The sequence below is a fragment of the Sus scrofa genome, chromosome 3 (genome assembly GCF_000003025.6).
Source record: "Sus scrofa isolate TJ Tabasco breed Duroc chromosome 3, Sscrofa11.1, whole genome shotgun sequence".
Classification (NCBI taxonomy): domain Eukaryota; kingdom Metazoa; phylum Chordata; class Mammalia; order Artiodactyla; family Suidae; genus Sus; species Sus scrofa.
Window position 1 is genome coordinate 69,248,293 of NC_010445.4, and position 16,466 is coordinate 69,264,758.

General features: G+C 43.9%; 2 protein-coding genes across 7 annotated transcripts in view; one reads left to right on the plus strand and one right to left on the minus strand.

The window, feature by feature from the left end:
- NAT8 (N-acetyltransferase 8 (putative)) lies at positions 2,034-5,787 on the plus strand. The gene is made up of 2 exons (XM_003125006.4): positions 2,034-2,466; positions 2,978-5,787. The coding sequence occupies exon 2, from the start codon at positions 3,051-3,053 to the stop codon at positions 3,762-3,764; it is 714 nt and encodes a 237-aa protein (XP_003125054.1). The 5' UTR covers positions 2,034-2,466; positions 2,978-3,050; the 3' UTR covers positions 3,765-5,787.
- The window catches only part of ALMS1 (ALMS1, centrosome and basal body associated protein), a 163,302-nt gene continuing 152,285 nt past the window's right edge, over positions 5,450-16,466 (minus strand). For 4 of the 6 annotated variants that reach the window (XM_013996028.2, XM_005662464.3, XM_021087374.1 and 1 more), the window contains 3 exons: positions 14,417-14,480; positions 6,876-6,975; positions 5,450-5,608 (listed from right to left, as the gene is read on the minus strand). In XM_013996028.2, the coding sequence (XP_013851482.1) occupies positions 5,564-5,608; positions 6,876-6,975; positions 14,417-14,480 (209 nt within the window). In that variant the 3' untranslated portion in view covers positions 5,450-5,563. Of the gene's footprint in view, positions 5,609-6,875; positions 6,976-13,551; positions 13,633-14,416; positions 14,481-16,466 lie in introns of those variants that run through there. The other 2 variants (XR_002342571.1, XM_021087373.1) reach the window with 2 other exon arrangements.

Consider the following 16,466-nt stretch of genomic DNA (forward strand, 5'->3'; position numbering starts at 1 on the left):
GGCATCGAATTTCTCAGGAATAACAGCTATCTCTTTCTCTCAGTACACCAGGCAAAGTGCTGATAGTAAAATAAGACTTACTGCTGGTGGGAAAGTAAAACATGGACAACAGTCTGGCAATTTCTCAAAATGTTAAAATAGAGTTACCATATGACCCAGCAGTTCTACTCCTAGGTATATACAAAAGAACTGAACACAGGTCCTGAAACAACCACCTGCAAAGAATGTTCACAGCAGCACTATTCACAGTAACCAAAAGGTGGTTAGAACTCCAATGTCCATCAGTGGATAACTGCCTACACAAAGGCTGTCTCTCTGTACAATGGAATATTATGTAGCCATAAAAAGCAACGAGGTACTGATAAAACACGAGGATGGAGATGTACCTTGAAAACAAAAGTGAAAGAAGCTGAATGTGAAATCACATATTGCATGATTCCATTTAAATGAAACATCCAGAATAGGTAAATCCATAGAGACAGAAAGCAGGTTAGTGGTTGCCATGGGCTCAGGAGAACTGGAAATAGGGAGTGATTGCCTCCTGGCTAAGGGGTCTCCTTCTGGGGAGATGAAAACGCTTAGCAACTAGATAGAGGTGGTAATTATACGACATTGTGAATGTACTGAATTAGACGCATTTACATGGTTAAAGATAATAGAATGAAAGTATTAACACATCTGCCTTACCTTTAGGAGTTCACAGTCTCAGCTGGGTCTGTTTAGATTCAAGAGTTGGCAGAGGCTAAAACAGGTAGATTCTCAAGCAGTTCCATCATCTGAAAGTGGGGCCAAGAGCCTGGAATGTGCTAAACTTCCAGAGGTCATCTCCTACCCAGAGAACTGCCTGCTTCCTCTGTCCAGAAGGAATGGCCACCAAAGTGTGGTGGAACCGTTCACACTTTCCTCTCTGCATGCTTGTGTGTATAAATTATTTTTTTCTATTTTTCAAAAAAATAAATGAAAACACTGTCTTATAAGCTTTAATAGCTTGGTGCTATATTTTGACAATTTTTTTTTCATGTCAACAGATCCTCATCATCATTGTTCATGGCTGTGAGGAAGGTTGAAAAGCCTGAATGTAAACTGAGGCCACCAGGTGTTGAGGCCACAGAGGCTGGTGAGGATACAGGAGACAGATGGCAGGGACAGCTCACAGCCCTGTCTCCTCAGCTTGGTTTCTCACTGGTTAATATTAAACTCATAAGCAATAGTCATTTGGAACCCTCTTGTCTCTTGTGAATCCTCAAATTTGGCTTGACATTGAACCATTTAAAGAAAATATTACATTTTACTGAAAACAATGTAACATGCCTGTAGCTCACCACCCAGACTTCATGTTAGTTAAACCCTTGAGGCCTTGATGGGTGCCGGAGCCTCAGCAGCCCGCATCCACCAGCCCCGGGTTGCAGCTGCCAAGTCTGGTCTCTCTCCAGCATCCTCCCAGGTGCTTCTACCAGAATCCTGGCTATCTTCTCCAACCCCTTCTTCATCCTCAGATCATCACTAACCCATGCCATTTCTGCCTACCCCCCAAGTGGGCCAGGTCACACTACCCACAACCCCACTCTAGTCCAAGCCACTGCTTTCTCTTGTAGGACCCCTGATGGCAAAACTTAGGAGTTTATGTACATTGAGTAAGGCAGCCCCCTCACCCAGATACAACCTATTGGATGCACAGTTTAGTGGACAGCATTCTGATCAAATAAGGAAAAGTTATGTTTCCTTTGGTCACACTCAGCTCTGTGCCAGGCTTGTGGCTTGGTTTTTAATTCCCACAAGGTGTTCTTGAGCAGTGAGCAAACTGCCCATCTGTATCGGGAGGACCTTCTTCCACCTGGACCATTGCACTAGCCTCTGGGGGGTAAGGAAGTTAGTGCACACCACCACACACACCCCCTCTGCTTATGGTGCTCTCCAGCTAGAAGCATAGCAGTGGCCTTCTGATGCTCCTGGAACGAGTCCAAACTCTTGACCTGGACGAAGGTCCTGCATGGCCAGGCCCCTGCTGTCTGCACTCTGCCGTGAAGGACCTTGTGTGCTAAGTTATGGGACTTGGGTTCTGGCCTGTGCTAACAGCACAGGTTGAGATGGGCTTTCCCCTGGCTCAAAGCAGCCGTGTGGAGGGGCAGAGGCGGCATCAGAGAGCACCCACGGTGCCAGGTAAACTGCCACGGCAGGGCGTGTAGGCTGTCCACCAGACCAAGGACACCTGAGCTATTTCAGGCCCTGGCTGGTTCCCCAGTGATGAGGAAACAGAAAATGGGCCGCCCATCACAGTCCAGCTCCTTGATCCTGGGGTTTATGATTAACAAACGCCCAGGAGCCAGCCAATGAGGTGGCCATCCAGGACCTAGTCCCCAGAAGTGGAACGGGCCCTGCACAGTCACTCCTTGATGCCAGCTGGAGGCTGAGGCCAGAGGCCAGGCTGAAGCTGCCTTGGAGAACTCAAGACTCTCGTGATAGCAGGTGAGGAGTTATGGGTGGAAGGCCAGTGCCCAAGTGTGGCCTGGTGGTCCGGACCCTCCCTGGTTCTCAAGCCTGGGCCATTTTTGATGTTTGGCTCTTATGCCACCTCAATAGCCTGGAAATTTGTAATTAAGGGGGATGGAGCTTTTGCTGAAACTTGTACTTAGACACACAGGATTCCAGCAGTGTATGGTCCCTGCAAGAGGGACCAAAGGGCAGGAGACACGTGTTTGGCTGCTGCCTGGTGCCACCCCAATGTACGGGGGAAGGGGGAGGGGGGATAGTGTGCATATGTAGAAGGCAGGTTCTTAGAGAAGAATATGCAAAATGCCCAAGGGTGGGCACGGAGGTAGGATCAAAAGCAGGTCTTTCTTAGCCTAGCACCTCCTCCCAGTGGCTGCAGCCTAATTCCTCTTGAGTAGAAGCAGAATGACACATCCTTGAGCAGAGTTGTCCCCACTCGTGGGAGGTGGGAGGACAGGCCACTCACATGATTCCCTCTCTCCCGCAGGGCTGCTAGGAAGGTGGACAGAGACACCTCACTCGGTCTCCTGAATTCTGAGATTCAGACACAGAAGTCTTCCATGGCTCCTTACTGCATCCGCAAATACCAGGAAAAAGACCGCAAGTGGGTCCTGGGCTCGTTCTCTCACTTGGTGACTGAGCACATTCCCGCCACCTTCTGCTGCGTCCTGAAGCTGCCCCGAACTCTTGTGCTCTTGCTTGGGGGACCCCTTGCCCTATTCTTGATCTCTGGCTCCTGGGTCCTGGCCCTCATGGCCAGCGCCTCTCTCCTTGGTGCCCTGTGGTTCCTTGCCAAATACCCCTGGGCCCAGTTTGAAGCCAGGTGTTTGCGAACAGACCTGTCTGACATCACCAAGTCCTACTTCAGTGAGAGTGGCTCCTGCTTCTGGGTGGCTGAGTCTGAGGGGCAGCTGGTGGGCATGGTGGGAGCGCTGCCCAGTAAGAAGCCCACCCTGCAGAAGGTGCAGCTGGAGCTGCTTCACCTATTTGTGGCCCTGGAGCACCGTGGTCAGGGGATAGCGAAAGCCCTGGTCAGGACTGTCCTCCAGTTTGCACATGACCAGGGCTACAGTGAAGTGGTCCTCACCACCAGCATAGTGCAGTGCTCTGCCCTGGTCATCTACCAGCACTTCGGCTTCCAAAAGACAGGCTTCAGCTCTGAAGGCTTTAGGCTATGTGCTCTCCCTGTACTTCACCTGACCTACCGCCTCCCCTCTGCTCAGGTCTCTCAGACACTGGAGCAGGGAGAGAGCCCGCGACCTATTTCCTTGTAGATTAGTCAGCGGGGTTCAGCTCTGCTGCAGTGACAAGCAAACCCTGAGGTCTCACTCTGATGGCACAGTAAAGGCTTACTGCTTATCCACACTGGAACTCAGTGGCATTGTGCTCTATCCAGTCTTTTTAGGTTGCCGCCTATCATTTATCTAGTGTCACAAGAATGTTGCATTAAAAACAACTACAGGAGTTCCTGTTGTGGCTCAGCAGAAATGAATCTGACTAGTATTCCTGAGGATGAGGGTTTGATCCCTGGCCTCACTCAGTGGGTCCAGGATCCAACCTTGCCATGAGTTGTAGTGTAGGTCGTAGCTGCACCTCCCATTCGATCCCTAGCCTGGGAACTTCCATATACTGTGGGTTCAGCCCTAAGAAGCAAAAAACAAACAAACAGAAGTTCCCCTTGTGGCACAGTGGAAAAGACTAAAAACCATGAGGTTGCGGGTTCGATCCCTGGGCTCCCTCAGTGGGTTAAGGATCCAGCGTTGTCGTGAGCTGTGGTGTAGGTCGCAGATGTGGCTTGGATCTGGTGTTGCTGTGGCTGTGGTGTAGGCCTGCAGGTACAGCTCCGATTAGACCCCTAGCCTGGGAACCTCCATATGCTACTGATGTGGCCCTAAAAGGACAAAAGACAAAAACAAACAAACAAAACAAAACAAAAAACAACCGCAAAAGAGGAACACACATTTTTTTTTAAGCTTGTGAGTCTGTGGCTCAGCAGATTAGGCTGAGATCGGCTAGGCAGCCCCTCTGGTCTCAGCCTTAGTTGTATGTTGTGGGGTTGGCCAAGTGACAGGGTGACTGGGCTCTCTCATTTTCTGGCAGCCTAGCTCAAGCATGGTTTCAAGGTAACTGCAGAGGAGCAAAAGTAAAGCAGAAACAACGAAATGCTTTTCTAAGCTTCTGCAGGTGTCACATCAGGGAACCCTACCTCTTCAGTGAGAGGAAATGCAGTCACGTGGAAAGGGAGTGGAGGCGTGTGAGAAGAATCCACGTGAGAAGGACTGGGGCCAAGGCATCAATCTGCTATGGCCCCAAGGTCTCTGCCGAAGGGGAAGAAAGCAGCCAGGCACAAAGTGTAGGGCTTTGACCAGGACTACACCTAGAAGTGCTGCGACCTACATCCCACTGTCCGGGATCAGATGAGGACTTCAATCAAGCTTCTGCTGCCTCCTGAATTGTGTTCTACCAAAGGCTAGTGGCCTGGGGGAAGCTGGAATGAGTCTAGGAGGTAGCTCTGTACCCAAGGCACCTGTGTCTGCCAAGAGTCTCTGGGCACGCCCGACAGCTACCCACCCAAACACTGTCCCCCAAAGCCCACAACAGGGCTCTTGCCGTGCTGCTGCACTTCTGAACAAAGGCCACATTTCATCTCACAGCCCGTTTACCTTGATCAGTGCTTTTAGATTGAGGTTCCCCACACAGTTCGGGGAGCACAGCTCCTTGCACCTCTCCAGAAGGGAAATAAATGGCCCTCTGCTGCGTGCTTTACTATGAATCAACCAGAAGTTATTTATTTTCTAAAAGTATAAAAACACGTACAAAAAGAGACTGGCTCTTGGCTAGAATTAAGATCCCATGGTAACAAACATCCCTGTGGGCGAGGCCACTGTGGAAAAAGTATTGCTCCCAAACCATTAATAATCTTAGTTATCACTCTACCCAAGACTCTTTAGAAGGTCAGTAATTTTCAATTACACATGGACAAGCTTTATTAAACCAGACTCATAAAGTAAGGATTGTGCTCCTCCAGGATGATAAAATATAATTCCAAGGCTCTGAGGAAAATATTCTCATGTCAGTCCCAAGGGACTTTCCTCCCCAAGAGTTGATTGGTCACTTTCTGTGGAAGAAAAGAAAGGCAGGACAGAAGTTAGATACTCTGCTATCAGAGGCATGGCCGCTCCTCACCCCAGACATGTTGCTGAAGAGACCCAGTGTGGTTTTCCCCAAATCTTGTTTATCTTTCTCAGCTACAGAAACTAGGCTAATTCTACAAAAAAAAAAAAAAAAAAAAAAAAAGGCCTGAAGTGTTTAGGAAAGATCTATAATCAAACATAGTCTATACAGAAACGCAATATTAGTATCATTCTAACAGACTAATCCAGCCACTATCAGTTCACAAACACCAGCGCAACAAGAGGCCTGGCCCTGTGATGCTGACAGGCCAGACAGGCCATGCAGTGCTGGGGTCTCCCAACGTGAGGGAGCCCAGCCTGGGCTATGGCGTGTGCTCCAGAAGCTGTTCCCCAACCTCACATTGGTCTGGTAGGAACTCGTCTCCTGTTTCTGATTTTCAGAGTCCTCTGGGGGTAAGGTGAGGGGATTGGGAAGGAAATGAGAACAGTAAAGGATCTGGACCTTCAGGCACAGGAGCCCATCTGCTTTCTCAAGGAATTAATTGGTAGCAAGTTCCCTGGCCAGTGAGGTTCTGGGACTTGCAGCACCACTGACTCCTTGGGCTGTGGGGCAGGAAATGGTGCTGGCTTCAAGGCGCTGAGTCCCAAACTGCCAACTTGTAGGCCATACCAGGACATTTTCCAATTTATTTACTTATTTACCAATGAATTTATTACATTTATAGTTGTACAATGATCATCACAATTTATTTTAAAAGTCCTAGTGGTAAAGTTCCCTTGTGGTGCAATGGGTTAAGGATCTGGCATTGTCACTGCTGTGGCCCAGCTTCACTCCCTGGTCCAGGAACTTCCACATGCTTCAGGCAAGGCCAAAAAAAAAAAAAAAAATTCTAGTGGTATATGATTTACCCATAAGGGGCATAAAACTATCATTTGTGACTCTGGAATGAAAACCCAACAATTCTGAAAGATTTGGGCATTTCCACATGATATCTAAACTGACACTTGAGTACAAAATTTGGTTTCATTCCAAATGTATGACCAGAAGGTGCCTTTTTAAAATGTGCCTTTTTAGATTTTCAGATTTGAAATCTTGATACTTTCTAGTGCATTTATCGTCTATATTTCAGCAATGGTACAATGCATTATAAGCTTAAGTTCACTCTTCAAACATGGTTAGGTCAGCTGTGTTTTTCTCAATTTCTCTTTCCCCTGATAAACCACATCAATCCTGCTCTAGGACTGACTGACCTTCTTATATAGCTGGGCTCGCAGCCGGTATGACTTGTATTCTGATCTCCTCTTTTCCTCTTCTCTCTTTTTCTGTACTTCTGGAAGTTGCTCATAAATCCTTGAGAAATGGCACCAATGGAGAGACAGAAAGCAGTGAGGTCACCTGACCGCAGAGGCACATGACTGCTTCTCCCCACGTCTCCCTAAGCTCTCCAGCTCTCCAGGCACTCAGAACCTCAGACAGGCTGTGAGCCCTGCTTCCTGTTAAGACACCAGGACATAAAGAACCCTAGCCTAGTGCTCATGATCAGGACAGGGATATAGATCAATTAAAAAAATAATAAACTTCTACTAATAGTGGTTACTTCTGGGGAAGGAGTGGAATAAAGGGGTAGAGATGAACTTTTCACTCTATATGCAAAAATATATGATTTCAATATAAGGACTGATTACTACATTTTTAAATGCGAAAAATAATGTGAAAAGTACAATAATGGTCTTATCTACAAACATGCATTTGATAAATACACTCTACTTGGAAATAATCTAAATCTCCACCAAAAGAACAGTGAAATAGATTATAGACTATAATAAAATTACTATGAAGCATAAAATGTTTCAAATAATTTTTATGGGAGTTCCTGTTGTGGCTCAGCAGGTTCCAAACCCGACTATTCTCGGTGAGGATAAGGGTTCAATCCCTGGCCTCACTCAGTGGGTTAAGGATTCCGGGGAAAAGAAGTTCTTTAACACAGGACTCTGCAAAATCCCCATAGAAACAGGACTAGTGTTAGTTATGTTTAGATGGAAGAATTATGGGTGATATTTTCTTTCTTTTTTTTTTTTTTTTGTCTTTTTGCTATTTATTTCTTGGGCCGCTCCCGTGGCATATGGAGGTTCCCAGGCTAGGGGTCGAATCGGAGCTGTAGCCACTGGCCTACGCCAGAGCCACAGCAACGTGGGATCCGAGCCGCGTCTGCAACCTACACCACAGCTCACGGCAAGGCCGGATCGTTAACCCACTGAGCAGGGGCAGGGACGGAACCCGCAACCTCATGGTTCCTAGTCCGATTCGTTAACCACTGCGCCACGATGGGAACTCCCGCTATTTTCTTCCTTCAATTTTTTTCTATATTTGCTAGAGCTTTCTATAATCCAAAAAAAAAAAAAAAAAAAAAAAAAAAATCACTGAAACAATGACCTAGAGGCTCTGTGGGAAACAGATTAGAGAAAACAAAGAATAGAAGTGGGTGAACAGCAGCCTTCCAAGAGAGGAGGCCAAGCTTGCATCAAGGCAGTCAGGAGGATGGGTTCCAGAGCGATCACTAAGGCAAGTCTCCTGGACATGCTAGCTGGTCGCAAGTGCAGTGTGGGGTCACACGGCTGAGGGCAGCCGCTCCCCAGCTTTTATGGCTGGCTGGTGAGTGGGTGGGCCAAAAAAGTGTAGAGTGGAGAATGGGGAGTTCCACTTGGGACACTGGAAACAACCACTAACTGAGAACACAAAAGCGGAAGTCAGCCAAGAGACCAAAAAAGAACAAACATTTAAGTCACTGCTGGGAGTTCCCTAGTGGCTCAGTGGGTTAAAGATCTGGTGTTGTCACTGCTGTGGCTTGGGTCATGGGATCAATCCCTGGCCCAGGAACTTCTGCATGCTGTGGGTGCAGCCAATAAATAAACGAATAAAACTCTTAAGAAAAAAAGTCACTGTTGATGAAAACCACAATGAGATAGCACATCACATCTGTTAGAATGGCTATTATTAAAAAAACAAGAGCTAATAATAAGTGGTGGCTAGGAGGTGGAGAACGTGCTCTGTGGCTGCACATGCAAATTGGTGCCGCACCATGGAAAACATTATGCAAGTTCCTCAAAACAGAACTACGGTATGGTCCAGCAATCCCACTTCTGGGTATATATCTGAAGATGAAATGATCTCGAAGAGATAGGTGCACCCTCCCGTTCGTTACAGCACTATTCACAGTAGTGAGAACATGGAAACAACCTACATGTCCACCAACAGATAAATGAATAAAGAAAATGTGATATATGTTTTATATATATATATATATATATATCTACAGAATATTATTCAGCCATAAAAAGAAAATCCTTCCATTTGCAACAGCATGTATAGACCTTGAGGTCTATGATGTACTAAATGAAATAAGTCAAAGACAAAATTGTATGATCTCACTCACATGGGGACTCTAAAAACATCAAATGCATAGGAATAAAGAATAGAAGGATGGTTGTCAGGGGCTGAGGGATGGGGGAATGGAGAGATGCTGGTCAAAGAGTACAAACTTACAGTTAGTTCTATGACAAGTAAGTTCTGGGGATCGAATGTGCAGCACAGTGACTGTAGCTAACAACACTGCATTGTATACTTCAAAGTTGCTATGACAGAGCTTTACAGTTCTCATTATAATAACAACAATGTGCTAATTCCATGAGGTGAAGAATGTGTTAACTAACCTACTGTAAATATTTTGCAATATAAATATGTATATGGAAGCAACACCGAGTAGTTAGTTATGCTGTGAGCCACACAGGAAGTCCATCATCTCATTGTACACCTTAAACTTACACAATGTTAAACAGCAATTATATCAGAGTAAAGCTGGAAAAAAAAAGTCACTGTTAGTGTAAATTAACGATAATACAAAAAGTTTTTTTTTAACTTAAAAAAAAAACAAAAACTTCAACCATTCAACAAAAAGTCACTGTTAGAGAAGGGATAACAAAGGCCACTGGAAAAGAGAACACATGATGTGAAGACAAAATCTGCTTGGACCAGGAAAGGTTGTATTCTAGGGCTGGAAAGCTGGGAGTCAGGCTAATCATGATAACCAGAAATTACATTTTGTAAATGGCTCCTTGAAAGCAATCATTATGTATTACTGGAACTGTCTGTCTGCTTATGGTCTGGAGTCAACTACCTTTCATTTCTAGTATCCAGTCCAGTGCCTGGCACATACCCAAATATATGCATTAATCAAGTTAGTGAAAAAAATTTTTCTGGGGAGCTACTGCTGTGGCACAGTAGGTTAAGGATCTGGTGTTGTCACTGCAGTGGTACAGGTTCAATCCCTGGCCTGGTGCAGTAGGTTAAAGATCTGGCATTGCTGCAGCTGTGGTGTAGGTCGCAGTTACAGCTTGGATTTGATCCCTGGCCCAGGAACTTCCATATGCTGTGGGTGTGGCCAAAAAACAAAAACAAAAATAAAAAAACTTCTCTTGAGGGACACAATGGAAGAAATGCTTCCAGCTAAGAGTCAAGTTGAAGTTTTCTCTTCGCCAAATCCTTTCCTCTTCTTCTTTCTTTTTTTTTGCTTTTTAGGGTTTCACCTGCAGCATATGGGAGTTACCAGGCTAGGGGTCGAATCAGAGCTGCAGCTGGAGCCTATGCTGCAGCTTAAGGCAATGGCGGCTCTTTAACCCACTGATCGAGGCCAGGGATCGATCCGAATCTTCATGGATACTGGATGGGTTCATTATCACTAGGCCACAACAGGAACTCCTCAAATCCTTTCTTCTTCTAGAAACCTTTACACACCTTTCGTAGAGGTAGGCAATGAGCAAGGATGATGAGTAACACAGAGATCCAGGGCTCCAAATCCCTCTTATGCTGCAGGTGAAGGAGTACTGGATGGGGAGCCCACAGCTGGACTCTAACCCCAGTACTGGCCCTGACTTGCTGGGCTACCTCCTCTCTCTGGGTTGTAAGTTTCCTAAAAGTTAAAGATGGACCAGGATGGTCTTTAAGATCCCATTCAACTCTATGATTCTCAGATGGAAGTGAATGGCTTCTTTGAAAATGAATCAGTTTAAAATCTGTCTTTTCCCAGAAGATGGGTACTTAACCTGCTCTTACAAACTATATTTATATTTTAAAGCACTGATGCCTTCAAAGATACCCTATCTTCCTACAGGCAAGCTTTACAGTCCTTTATAGCAATGACTCTTCTTGCTGAGATAACAGTGTTATTCGCTGCCACACAATAAACACTGTGTGATTCCCCTTAATTAAATCTTGTGACATTCATTAATAAAGCAATAATTCTCAAAGTTCTTATACTTAGGACCTCTTTATACTACTAAAAGTTGAGGGCAATTTTGATGAATGTGGATTTTATGTATTGATACTTAATGTATTAGAAATTAAAACTAAAACTAAACGTTAAACAAATGCTCATTTCACAACCTAAGTATCCATCAACAAGTGAATGGATAAAGAAGGCGTGAATACACTCAGGCATAAAAAAGGATATAATCCTGCCATTCTAGACCTAGAGGGTATTATGCTTAGTGAGACAAGTTAAGAGAAAGACAAATACTGTATTACATCAATTATATGTGGAATATAAAAAATAAAACAAATGTATATAACAAAACAGAAACAGATGCACAGATACAGAGAACAAACTAGTAGTTACCAGTGGGTAGAAGGAAAGGGGGAGGGGCAAAAGAGGGGTAGAGGATTAAAAGGCACAAACTATGTGTAAAATAAATAAGCAACAAGGATATATAGTATAGCAGGGAAATACAGCCTTTATTTTGCAATAACTATAAATGGAATATAATCTATAAAAATAGCTGAATTACTATGCTTTGCATCTGAAACAAATATAATATTGTAAATTAACTATACTTCAATAAAAAACTTATTTTTTTTTCTTTTGTCTTTTTAGGGCCGCACCCACGGCATATGGAGGTTCCCAGGCCAGGGGTCGAATCGGAGCTGTAGCCGCCGGCCTACACCAGAGCCACAGCAACGTGGGATCTGAGCCACATCAGCAACCTACACCACAGCTCATGGCAACACTGGATCCTCAACCCACTGAGCAAGGCCAGGGATCGAACCCACAACCTCATGGCTCCTAGTCAGATTTAACCACTGAAACACGATGGGAATTCCAAAAAAACCTTATTTCTTAATTTAAATAATAAGAAGCCTATTACATGTTAACATAAAAATAAATACATTTTCCAAAACAAAGTAAGAAGAGTGGAATGTTTTACGTATTTTGCAAATCTCTTTAATGTTGGTTTCGTAAAAGATAGTTGGATTCTTTTATTTGTTTCTGTATTAAGTCTGTGGGGAGTTCCCGTCATGGCGCAGTGGTTAATGAATCCGACTAGGAACCATGAGGTTATGGGTTCGATCCCTGACCTTGCTCAGTGGGTTGAGGAGCCAGTGTTGCCGTGAGCTGTGGTGTAGGTCACAGACGCAGCTTGGATCCCACATTGCTGTGGCTGTTGTGTAGGCTGGCAGCTATAGCACCGATTAGACCCCTAGCCTGGGAACCTCCATATGCCAAGGGAGCGGCCCAAGAAATAGCAAAAAAAAAAAAAAAAAAAAAAAAAAAAAAAAAAAAAAAAAAAATCTGTGGTTATATGTTGTTCTAGTTAAAGTATACATTAAAAAAAATCCAATTTATACACATATGTAGTTGGGAAAGAAAGTATTTTAGTATTCTTTTCAGATAATTGTTGATTTTCTTGATACTATACCAAATCTTGACAAATGGTAGTTTAACTGTACACATTTACCTACATGATATGAAAAATACCAGAATTATTATTATTTGTTTTTGTCTTTCTAGGGCTGCACCTGCAGCATACGGACGTTCCCAGGCTAGGGGTCAAATTGGAGCTGCAGCTGCCAGCCTACACAACAACCACAGCAATGCTGGATCCTTAACCCACTAAGCGAGGTCAGGGATTGAACCCGAGTCTTCTTGGTTACTAGTAGGTTCGTTATTGCTGAGCCACAACGGGAACTCCCAAATAGCACAATTATTTATATCACTGCTGATCTCATCAGAAAAGTCAAAGTACTGGGAGGTAGTCAACGCACAGTGGTAGACAAGTTTTCTAGAATTCTATTCTTTGCTTGAAAGCTTGGATTTTCTCTGTGGCAATAAATATTGTCAACTCTTTTTCTCAAAGTGACACATTAACATCTTCATTTTGAAGAAAATGTCTGTCATATACTCATTTTGAATAATTAATTTATCTGTCATTCTTTCAAGTAAAAGCTGTGTTCCAGGAAAAAGGCAGCTAGTTCAGCTCACTACGCAAGCCAAGGCGTCAGCGCTCATCGCATCTTGGTGTGCAGCAGAAGTGCTCTGTGCGTACTTCCAGCACACTGCTGCCACGTGGCTGTGAGGAACACAATGGCCAGCACAGTTTGGTGCCACTGTCTCAAAGAGCGCTGAGGCATCAGCTGTTTTACTTCTCTCCTCATTACTTCTGCATCATCAGTACTAATGTCAATACCGTGAAAAAGATGCATGACGTTCTAGTATTATTTTGAAATTCGTTTTGACCTGGCAAAACCCCTAAAGGGATCGTCAGAGGTCCATGGACCACCCTTTGACAACCACTTGATCAAAGCATCCCTTTGAATTACCTATAAGGACAGAGTTTACTAAATGGAGAGTAAAAACAAGATTTCTAGAGGAATGCTTTAATTACCTAAGATAAATTGTTTTCAAGCACTATTACAACTATAAAACTGTTCTTATTAAAGGCGGTCACTAATCAAGCCCTAAAAGGTAACCGATGTCAACTCTGTTACTCCATGGCAATCTCATGAGCAATAAATGCATATCTCTAATTAATTAATTGCTAATGAATGCAATGGCACAAAATTCAAAAAGTATAAAAAGGTAAAAATTAGTCTTACTCCTATCTCTGTAGTCACTGAGTTGTTTCTCCCAAAGGCAACCACTATTATCAGTTTTTTGGGTATCTTTCCAGAGACAGTCTGCATACAAAAGTATATATATTTATGTAAGCACAAATACCTTTTTTAAAGACTACAAATGGTAGCATTGCACACATGCTTCTGAAATTTTTTTTTCTTTTCTTTTACGACTGCATCTGTGGCATATGAAAGTTTATACTAATTTATACTTTTACAGTTACTTATTCTTTCAGGCTAGGGGCTGAATCGGAGCTGCAGCTGCAGGCCTACTCCCCAGCCAAGGCAACACTGGATCCAAGCCATATCTGCAACCTATGCCACAGCTTGGGGCAAGGTCAGATCCTTAACCCTTTGAGCATGGCCAGAGATCAAACCTGCACCCTCATAGACACTATGTTGGGTTCTTAAACCCTCTGAGCCACAATAGGAACTCCTTGATTTTTTTTCTAAGCCTAATTTATTGTTTCTTGGAGACTATTCCCTTATCTCTCACTGTATTGGATAAATTTCTAGAAAAAGGATTGCCTAGATGTAAGGACCCAAATAAATACTTAATTTTAAAATATTTTAAATTTATATTTAAGTTTCTAACAAAGACAAGCCTGACTAGGGCATGCAAATTAATGGTGATTTTTTTATATTTTTGCATATGAGTCACCCATACCATGATCTGCTATTTTCCATCTCTTTTTTAGTGCCATAAGTGAGAAACTACTTTTGTAACTAATTTTCTCATAATGTTTTAACTACAGCATTATGCCTTTATTTTGGAGCCAATCTAGAGCTCCTGACCATTTGGCGGCCTAATTTATACTTTTATAGTTACTTATTCTTTTGGCCTTACCGTTTAGACCTCTGGATCATTTCCTTCTTTCCAACAGGCCTTTTCTTTTGAGCAGCCAGGAAACCTAAGCAAGAGAAGAAGTTTTTAGTGGACTGAGTTTTTTTTTTTTAATTGAGGTCTAGTTGATTATGTAATATTATATACGTTTCAGGTGTACAAAATAGTGAGTGATTCACAATTTTTTTTTTGTCTTTTTTTTTTTTTTAGGACTGCACTTGCGGCATATGGAGGTTCCCAGGCTACGGGTCCAATTGGAGCTGTAGCCGCCGGCCTATACCACAGCACAGCAATGCAGAATCTGAGCCATGTCTGCGACCTACACCACAGCTCACGGCAACACCAGATCCTTAACCCACTGAGCAAGGGCAGGGATTGAACCAGCAACCTCATGGTTCCTAGTCAGATTTGTTTCCTCTGTGATTCACAGTTTTTAAAGGTTATACCTCTTTTATAGTTATTCCCTATATTATACAGTATATCCTTATAGTTTACTTATTTTATACATAGTTTGTATCTCTTAATTCCCCACCCTTATTCTTGCCCTTCCTTCCACCCTCTCCCCACTGGTAAAACACTAGTTTGTTCTCTATACCTGTGAGTTTCTTTTTTGTTATATTCACTAAGAATTTTTAGATTTCACATGTAAGTGATGTAATACGGCATTTTTCTTTCTCTGTCTGACTCGTTACACTAAGAGTAGCGCCCTCCAGATCAATCCATGCTGTTGCAAACGGCAAAATTTTCTTTTTTATTGTTGAATAGCAGTGGTGTCACCCATCCCAGCCTCTACAAACTGAAGAACCCAGGCCTTGACTGATCTCTGTGTTTCCATAGCAACCCCTGAGAGCTGAAGGATACTTGCCCTGATTTATCTTTGTGCTTGTTTCAAAGTACCTGACATTTGGCAGAGGAGATGTGTAGCTGTACTTAGATACATGCTTTGAGAGATACACAGTGGTCAACTGCCCCAAACCGGCTCTGAAGGGATCATAAGCACAAGCCTGTGTGGATGAGACCTGGAAGTGTCCAAACATTACCTTTGCTTCATTACCATGCTACGATCACTGTCCAAAGGGGACATCTGTACTCAGCACAATCGGTGCCACGTGCAAAGGAGCACGGAAGACAGTGGCCGCCCTGGCTGCCTCTGAAAATCTGCCCCCCTCTCCTCAAGCCCTAATGACCTACCTGCCTCCTAACCCTTATATTCCCTTCCTCTCCTCCCTTTGGGGAGCAAGTACCTTTCAGCATGAGCTCTCTCTTCTCCATTCCTTGATCCACAAATAAAGTTTCTGCTCTGCTACGCTGAACCTGGTCTCATTCAACTGAAGTTTGTGACTGGGGAAAGAACCCATGGAGGGGTCCCTGATCCTTAGGGGACTGGTAAGTAACAGATGACTGTGTCTCTATTTTTTTGCTTTTTAGGGCTACACCCAAGGCATGTGAAGTTCCCAGGCTAGGCGTCAAATGGGAGCTGCAGCTGCTGGCCTATGCCATAGCCACAGCAACGTGGAATCCAAGCTGCCTCTGTGACCTACACCATACTCATGGCAACACCAGATCCTTAACCCACTGAGTGAGGCCAGGGATCAAACCTGTGTCCTCATGGATACTAGTTGGGTTCATTACCACTGAGCCAAGATAGTAACTCTGGGATTGTGTCTTAATAAGGAAGGGTATGTTGCCCAAGAGCTGTGAGAGGGAGCTGCTAGGACTTTCTGCCTTTACCCTGAGCCGGCAGTGCTGGAAGGTGATCGACGCCAAGGCCAAGGCCAGGGTTAGACTATGATGACTATGAGAGCAGCCCAAAGCCCCTGAAGACACAACACTATGGCACAGATTAGACAGCTGAATAGAAACATGGACTAGTTTATAGGTAAGGCTGTGATGAAAGCATTAGACAGTATTTTATAGTTTTCACAGCTTTCACATGTTATTATTGAGACCTTACATCTAGCATAATTGTTAAGAGCACAGACTCTAGCACTGGCCCATCTGGGTTCAAATCTCAGATTATATTGAGCAAGATACTTAATCTCCCTTTGCCTCA

What these genes read in the sequence shown, in the direction of transcription:
- NAT8 (XM_003125006.4), top strand. Translation starts at nt 3,051, where the DNA reads ATGGCTCCTTACTGCATCCGCAAATACCAGGAAAAAGACCGCAAGTGG.